This window comes from Lolium rigidum, chromosome 7 (genome assembly GCF_022539505.1).
Source record: "Lolium rigidum isolate FL_2022 chromosome 7, APGP_CSIRO_Lrig_0.1, whole genome shotgun sequence".
NCBI lineage: Eukaryota > Viridiplantae > Streptophyta > Magnoliopsida > Poales > Poaceae > Lolium > Lolium rigidum.
In genome coordinates, this window is record NC_061514.1 from 317,360,556 (window position 1) to 317,368,864 (window position 8,309).

Genomic DNA, 8,309 nt, shown 5'->3' on the forward strand with positions numbered 1-8,309 from the left:
GCGGAAGGGCGGGTCAGGGGGCCACACGAGGGCCCCACACAGCAGGCCGGCGCGGCCAAGGCCTAGGCCGCGCCGCCCTAGTGTCTGGCCACCTCGTGGCCCCACTTCGTCTCCCCTCCGGTCTTCTGGAAGCTTCGTGTAAAAATAGGACCCCGGGCGTTGATTTCGTCCAATTCCGAGAATATTTCCTTACTAGGATTTCTGAAACCAAAAACAGCAGAAAACAGGAACTGGCCCTTCGGCATCTCGTCAATAGGTTAGTTCCGGAAAATGCATAATAATGACATAAAGTGTGCATAAAACATGTAGATATCATCAATAATGTGGCATGGAACATAAGAAATTATCGATACGTCGGAGACGTATCAGGTACCTACCTATCCTCCCCATCTGTTCCGTAGGAGGTATCGCATGCGGCGTAGCTTGTTCGTCCGAATCGTCAAGGCCTGCGAATTGCATTCGAATTACTTCAAGCAACGTAGGAATGCCGCCGGGGTGATGGGTTTCAGCGCTTTCCAAAAGATCTCTGCTGCCATGAGGGTCATTGCGTATGGCATCCCTGCGGATTACACCGACGAGTATCTTCGAATTGGCGAAGATACTACCACGGAGTCAGTCCGCAGGTTTGCCCGCATGATTATTTGTATGGGCCTACGTATCTCCGAGCTCCCAACGAGGATGACACCAAACGGTTGATGGAGATAAATGAGAAAAGAGGTTGGTCTGGCATGCTTGGTAGTCTTGATTGTATGCATTGGACATGGAAGAATTGTCCAAAGGCATGGCATGGACAAGATCTTGTGGCAAGAGCAAAGATGCAACCATTGTACTTGAAGCCGTTGCATCACAAGATTTGTGGATTTGGCACTGTTTTTTTTGGTTTGCCGGGACACTCAATGACATCAACATCCTGCAAAGGTCCCCTTTGTTTGCTAAATTAGCAAATGGGGAAGCACCCACTTGCAACTACAAGGTCATGAACAATGAGTACACAATGGGATATTACCTAGCCGATGACATCTATCCGGATTGGGCAACTTTTGTTAAGTCTGTCAAGGATCCCCAAGATAGAATAGAAGCTGAATTTGCCAAGGCTCAAGAAGCAGCTCGCAAGGACATTGAGAGAGCTTTTGGTGTTTTGTAAGCAAGGTTTGCTATTTTTCGTAGCCCAGCCCGATTTTGGGACAAGAAAACCCTTATCAACATCATGACATGTTGTGTGATTCTTCAAAACATGATCATCGAGGATGAAAGAGACTTGAGCTTGCCCTGCTTCTATGACAATGTTGGCACACGAGTGGAACCCCAACGCAATCCGGATCGTATTGAAGCTTTCCTTGAAACACATCGGCAGATTGAGAATGCCAATACCTATGCCCAGCTCGTCTATGATCTGAAGATGCACCACTGGCAGCGACATGGCCGTCGCCTTTGATCCTACCATTCCATTCATTTGTTTGTCACATGTATCATTGTTGAGACATTTGTGCATTTGTCCAATTTTCCCGAAGTTGTTGTAATTTGGTTGAGACATTTTACATTTGTTTAATTTTCCCAAAACTGTTGTAATAATTTGGTTCAAATAATTATTTATGTGTTGTAATAATTTGGATGATTATTTGATTAATTATGATACATTGATGTATGTGTTGCATATAAATTCTATGAAAAACCCTGCCTTTTACGGGTTCGGAACCCACATGCGCAGAACAGAGATCATAAACCGAAACTAAAAAACAGAATCTGTTCTGCGTCTACCATTTTCCTGCCCGTAAATATGAGTTCGGTGCACTAAACTCGTGTTTTTGTTCGCATTTTTACTGGGTCTACTAGAGACTCTAAGCATTGGGCCAGTGGGCCTGTTGGGTCTGCCTGTGCCTAGGAGCCAGTTACCCCCGTTTCCGAACCATTTTGGACGACAGTCGACTAGTCCAGCAAAAGTTCGTCTGATGAACTCCACCTAGTCCCGCCGCCGCCTCGGTAGTCCCATCGCTGCGGCCGTAGCAGGCCACTCTGGTGTAGGAATTCGAGCTTGCCGTCGTCTCCACCGCAGCCGGGAGCGGTGTCGATTCCTACGATGCCCAGACGACGCGCCGGCTCGCCGCCGACTCCCCACAATCCGACGCGGCGGCGGCAGAGTCTCACCCCCATCCGGAACCCCGAACCGGCAGTAAATTCTCTTCCATTTCTACTACGGAGTAATTTCTGTTCTTGGATGAGCAAACTCGTGTGTTAGCTAGGGTTCTTGGTCTGATTTAATAGAGTTCTCTGTTATCTATTTACTACTGTTTTGTGATGCTAGCGGGTGTGAGGAAGCTACACATTTTATCGTTTTGGGACCTTGCTCTTCCTCCACCTGGCGTGGTACAGACCAACAAATTACATTGGTTTCACTTCAGTGGAGGAAGTTACCTCACTGCCCAGATCTAATCTATCTGGGGACTCAAATGTCATTCTGTTACCATTAACCTAATTTTTTTAATCGTTTTGTGACCTTGCTACAGACCAAAAAATTACACAGTTCCACTTCAGTGGAGGAAGTTAAAATGTAAAGTACATAGTTTCAGGCCGATAATTTTATTGTTCTGGTACTCAAATTGCATACAGTTTACGCACTGACATATAAATTCTACAAAATTAAGACATTCAAATTATGTACTTACTCATGGGTGGGACTGTTTGCTGTAGAGGGAATGTTTGGGGGGATTATATATTTTTTGAAACGTTCACCCGGGGAGGGGGGATTTATATGACTCAACAAATTGAATTATTGCATTTATGCCGGCCTTGTGAATCAGCTCATGGCCAGGATTACATCATTTGGTTATTTTTTTTTTTCACACAGACACAACTTCAGATATGCTAACAAAAGATTTATTGCTTCTTTTTGAAACAATTACCAGATCGAGATGGATGTTTCTCTGCTGCAAGAGAGCGGCGAAGACAGAGCTCAAATATCCTCTAGGCCTCCAGCAGGAATAGCTCTGGCTCCGGCGGCAGCGGCGGCTCGAGCGGCGCTTGCCAGCAATTCCCATGGTGAGAAAATTCCCTCTTTGCTACTTCTACATAAAATCTTTGTGTACTTTACTTCTTGTAGATCTGTAACTAGTTTCAAGAGGCTAAGTCAGATCATAGCCCGTTTAGTTTCCTTGCTAGCAGGTTTGTTCCCTGAAACTGAACTGTCTGATGAGGAGGAACTTCAGCATTCGGTGGTACCTAGTCCCCAAGAGGCAGTGCCACAACCACCACAATTCCCAGCACAACACATCATTGTTCCGAGGAGAGTTGATGAGAAGGGGAAAGAGCCTGAGGAGGCTTCCAAACAAATATGTGGGATCTGTCTCTCAGAGGAGCAGAGAACCACATTACAGGGTTTGCTTAATTGCTGCTCACATTACTTCTGCTTCACATGCATCCTGGAGTGGTCAAAGGCGGAGTCGAGGTGCCCAGTGTGTAAAAGGCGTTTCAACACAATTACAGTGGCAGATGAAGGATCAGGGCTGAGGAGTACTGCTATTAGGGTACAAAAACGTGATCAGGTAATGGTTCACTCATATAATCATTATCTAACTGCATGTCTGCAGGGTATTAAAACCACTTTCCATCACTCACCCACTTATGTTAGCATAAGTTATGCATTGAGAGAAAGGGCATGTATGTTCAACATGCCAATATAGATATGCCTCCTTAGCCTGTAGGAATAGGAGGCTTTTGACCTTGTACTCTTACATTTGCTGCTATTCTTTGTAGCAAGTGTGCTGAATTGTTTGTTGAGCAACGATCCAAAATGTTGATTCTTGGATGAAAAATTTACAAGCAGACGTACCACACAATTTTAGAGATAACAGATCCATTACCTCTACTTTGCCATTCTAACACAGGGTTCAATAATGTACAATACTGATAAGTATTGGTCATGCTCATCATCTTGTACCAACCTTTCTTGCTACACTCATATATCTGGTCAATAAAGAGCTGTTCTTGTTATAATTGGAACCTTGATATTGACATAAATCTGTAAATGTTGAAGACTTCATTACCTTTTGGATTTTTGCATTACGTTTTGTATGACAACTTATAAAATCCATTTTGATTGTTACAATGCTATGGAACTCGTATGAGTGTTAGCTTAAAAGCATTGTCATTCAGAAAAAGCTCTGGATGTAGACATATGGTTGTCTCATTTGTTCTATTTCTTCCTTGAACAGGTATACCAGCCCAGTGAAGAAGAAATGGATCCATATGAAAATACTATATGCATTGAGTGCAATCAAAGTGGTGAGGACAATCTCATGTTGCAGTGTGATGTATGTGAGTCCTCTGCACATACTTTTTGTGTTGGTTTGGGAAGAGAAGTACCAGAAGAGAGCTGGTCTTGTGGTGGGTGTAGATTCACTGTGGAGGGGCCTTCTTATGCACAAACACAGGATCAGGTGGTTAACCATGGAGAAAGTAATATGAACACTGCTGACACCAGTTCTAGTTCGTTTGGCAGATCTGTATTGAATGGGGTATCCCAGAGACCACCTCCACCACTAAACATCCACCAGCCTTCTTTGCAAGGGTTTGATCTGAATCTCTCTCCAATAGAAACCCCTGACGAAGATAAGCGGGCTGAGTCGCATATCTCAGTTGAACCTGCATTAATCCCTACTGTGAGATACTCTACTCTGGATAGGAGGCGTGCCTTGAACCGGCGTATTCACACTCTTCTGTCTAGACGTAGGGCTGCAACTCATGCGTTGCAGAACGGTGTTGAAAATTTCCGAGAAGTAGCAAATGCCAAGGACCAGCTGATTCCTTTTGTCAAGAAGAGCATCAAGGACATCTGTGCTCAGTCTCCACTGGGTATGTATAGCCCTCTGAGCAAACTATTAATTTATTAATTTTATGCGGATGTGTGTATTTTGAATTATAACCATTCAACAACATTTTGGGTTTAGTAGTTCAACTTCATTATTAACATATTGATTAGACAGAGATTTAATATGATTGTGCTCCAAAATTTCTGGTCTTGCTTTGTGTTTTCATATTTAACATGGTTGCCCATCGTTGCAGGTTATTGGTCCAAAAATAAATAAATTAGTTACATCTGTAACACAAATTCGTAATTAGAGCTATAATATCCTGGTGTTGCACCTGCTACCCTCGAAGTACTGGAAATGTGTCTGTGGATGTCATGAAGGGACCGTTTTGTTTGGGGTTGTGGTTACCAGTAGTTTCAGTTGTCCTGCTTGCCTATCTTATAGTGCATGTTTATTTGCACATTGAACTAAGTGCCAAAATAGCTGTGTTGGACTCTTCAAGCTTGCGAACCCATGGCTATGTGACTAGCGGACTAACCTATCAGTGTTTCATGTTCCAGATGAAACTGCTTTCATGAATGTAGCACGGCGGGCAACAAACACTATCTTGGCGTTGTCTGGGATTGAGCACAACAGGGATAGGGTTGTTGCTACACCTTTTCCTTTTCCTAGCCATTGCTGCCATGCCTGTGATGGCCGAGAACCAGCATTTCTCATGAGAAGTATCTGCTCAGCATGCTTCAACTCTTTTGTGGGCAAGGTCGTCGGTCACATCGCAAATATGTTTTCCTGAAGTTGATGGTGCTGGAGATCCCTGACGAGAAGTGTTTTGAGAGGCTCGTGGAATAATTTTGTAAGTAGTTTGAACTGGCGCGCGATCTGCATCCGAAATTTGCTGGTATCCAGTATTGCGAGATCTGCCTGTCATACTGGTGCCTGAGTACTTGCTCGGGTGCAGCCGTTCAGCCTGCCAATTGGGCAGATCTTTCAAAGCCCAATCTTCGGAAGGACTTGGATATCTATGTGGAATTTTATTCGATGCCCGTGTTTTTGAAGTGTTTGCTGTGGTTTGAGCTTTCCCCTTTTAGTTGCTTAGTAGTAGCATCTGATCCAGGTGCATCAAAAAGGTTTTGCACCTGGCATCCCAAGCCCGGCTGCGTCAGGAAGGGATAAAGCAATTCCTAGCACAAAGGAAGAGAATACATATTCCTTCTCTGTTAGGATAAAGTGCTACCCTAATACCGTAGCTGTTCTTTATCAAGCAAGGTATATATTTGTTCCATCTTTCTTGTGTGCCTTTTCTGTCTCCACTCCCCTGCTGAACCCTTTGCTGTGGTCATGAACAATTGAATGTTCCTCTGCAAACTGACAAACTGAAGGAACGGGTTTTGTCGTCGTCGTGTTGGGAGAGGAAAGTTATCTCCCACCTTTCGGCTCCACTACGCAGCCGCATCATGGTGAGGTTCCAGTCACGGAGCACACGCCATGACCCATGACACACACGATCGCTTGCTTCACTACTCGTGCGTGTCTGTCGACGAGGAGATACAGCAGCCGAAGCACCACCATTGAGCTTATCTAAATTCGGATATACCTGGAAACTAACTAAATAATATTTGGCCATGGTTCGGCGCTCGGGTAGTCGTGTTGCGAAGACAGACACGTGACACACAGGAGGTATACAATGCGACTCTCTAGGCAGCTGAGCTGCGTTTCCAAGGCACTAGATTCCCGATCGGACGGCCGACATGGCGGCGAGCGCAACGCCAAACTCCATATGAAGGAGCCGAGCATAGGATGCCGCTGCCGCTGGCTGCCAACTCGGTCGCTGGAGCCTGGCTCATTCATTCATTCATATCAGGCCATCAGCAGCGCAACGTCCCTCTGCGCCTCGCCTTCATTGTCTCCTGCCTTGCCACCTCCCTCTCTACTGTCCTCTCCTACCTCCATTACTCAGTCACCGGCCGGAGCGTGGTGTTGCGGCTGGAAAGATGGCGCCGACGTACCGGCCCTACGCCGCCGAGTACGGGCGCGGCGACGCGATGGTGGTCACCTACGGCGGCGGGGCCGTGGAGCGGAAGGCGCCGGCGAGGTGGGTGGCGGGTATGGGGTCGTCGTCGGTGGCGTGGTTCGTGGGTGACCAGGCGGAGATGAAGCGGCGGGGCAGGGTGGCCAGCTACAAGGCCTACACCGTGGAAGGCAAGGTGAAGGCCTCCATCCGCCGGGGCCTCCGCTGGATCAAGGCCAAGTGCTCCAACATCGTCCATCGCTAGCTAGCCACCGCACCTGCTAGGTATATATTGGTTCTGTCTCCCATTGATCTGGACCGCATTCCTTGTGTACTGTTCTTCCTCTGCTTACATGTCTCTTCGTCCATCTTTCAGGCGCGCATCTTGCAGGAGAGCGACGGAGGATCGATGTTTGCTAGGAACAAATGCGAAAGAGATGGACTCGTACGTCATCGATCGAGACTTCGAGAGAGTAGAGTAGGGTGACATCGAGAGCTTTTCTTTCCGTTTCTTTCTGCTGTCGAGAATGTTGGTTTCCGGGGTTGCAAGTAAAGCTGGCCATTTCGCAAAACACGATTTGCTGATCGGTGATGCGTCGTTTGCTTGAGCATCGAATGCTTGCGAAGTTGCTATTGCTAAACAAATCGAAACCCGAATGACACATTGACACCGGACAAACACGGATTAGTGAAATTCCACAGCTATCGCGAGAATCAAATAGCTCGCGCGCATGATTCACCGGGGACATTACCCAGCTCGCTGAACCCCTCTGCCAAAAGTGTGGCCTGGCCGCGCCGCCTCCGACCCCGGTCAACTCCCAGCAGATTCTCCACCCGCTCCTGGCCCTTGAGCCCATTGCCGGCAGAGGCAGAGCTAAAATTACTTCGTCGCTATCTGCCTTCCCACAGCAGACTGAAAATGCATCGTAATTTGACGTGGCAAGCGGTAAAAAAATATGGAGATGCGGGGTATCGATCCCCGTGCCTCTCGCATGCTAAGCGAGCGCTCTACCATCTGAGCTACATCCCCTTTGTACGCTTTTGCATCTAGCTTTCTGAATTGGACCCGTTAGTTCAAGGAGAAGGCAAAACGCCCAAAAAAGAAGGCTGAGGATAACAATTTAAGAATAAAAAAACCGAAACAAATACAAATGGCAAAGACTGGCGATAAAAGTTAAAGATATATATATCAATACTGTTGTGATGCCGCGCGTTGTCTCTACCTTCACTTTCACATCATTTTAATCCAGAACTTTAAGAAATACTTCCTATGATCTCTTTTAGTTGACTTTGATTTAGCACAAGTCAATTAAAAAGGATCGGAGGGAGTAGAAGTAGAGTCAGAGAAACACGGGAATAAACACGTGCAAACATATAAATAGAAACACGGAGAGACCCACCAAGGTTTCCATCTTCTCGCTGGCGATGCTGCCGGTCTACTCTCAAAATGTTAAAACATATGTCTTCCATAAGAATCATTATGAGCACATGCTAAT

The 8,309-nt window shown here is 46.2% G+C and overlaps 2 protein-coding genes and 1 non-coding gene across 4 annotated transcripts; 2 read left to right on the top strand and 1 right to left on the bottom strand.

Moving 5' to 3' along the window:
- The first annotated feature begins 1,940 nt into the window (after positions 1-1,940).
- Positions 1,941-6,027, top strand: LOC124676313. Of its 2 annotated transcripts, none has more exons than XM_047212392.1 (5): positions 1,941-2,170; positions 2,904-3,036; positions 3,145-3,539; positions 4,209-4,848; positions 5,366-6,027. In XM_047212392.1, exons 1-5 carry the CDS (start codon positions 2,078-2,080, stop codon positions 5,596-5,598), a joined length of 1,494 nt encoding a protein of 497 aa, XP_047068348.1. In that variant the 5' UTR covers positions 1,941-2,077; the 3' UTR covers positions 5,599-6,027. The 2 variants fall into 2 exon arrangements, with proteins under 2 accessions (XP_047068348.1, XP_047068349.1); XM_047212393.1 differs by having other exon boundaries at positions 3,160-3,539; positions 5,366-6,025.
- Positions 6,028-6,796: 769 nt separating this feature from the next.
- Positions 6,797-7,078, top strand: LOC124670672. Its single transcript, XM_047207145.1, has one exon. The coding sequence runs from the start codon at positions 6,797-6,799 to the stop codon at positions 7,076-7,078; it is 282 nt and encodes a 93-aa protein (XP_047063101.1).
- A 692-nt stretch (positions 7,079-7,770) lies between these two features.
- Positions 7,771-7,843, bottom strand: TRNAA-AGC. Its single transcript has one exon. It is a non-coding gene; the product is annotated as a tRNA-Ala (tRNA).
- Positions 7,844-8,309: the final 466 nt, after the last annotated feature.

What these genes read in the sequence shown, in the direction of transcription:
- LOC124670672 (XM_047207145.1), top strand. Translation starts at nt 6,797, where the DNA reads ATGGCGCCGACGTACCGGCCCTACGCCGCCGAGTACGGGCGCGGCGAC.
- LOC124676313 (XM_047212392.1), top strand. Translation starts at nt 2,078, where the DNA reads ATGCCCAGACGACGCGCCGGCTCGCCGCCGACTCCCCACAATCCGACG. An exon ending in TCCGGAACCCCGAACCGGCA is followed by an intron (nt 2,171 to 2,903) that starts GTAAATTCTCTT and finishes AACAATTACCAG; the next exon opens with ATCGAGATGGATGTTTCTCT. An exon ending in GGGTACAAAAACGTGATCAG is followed by an intron (nt 3,540 to 4,208) that starts GTAATGGTTCAC and finishes TTCCTTGAACAG; the next exon opens with GTATACCAGCCCAGTGAAGA.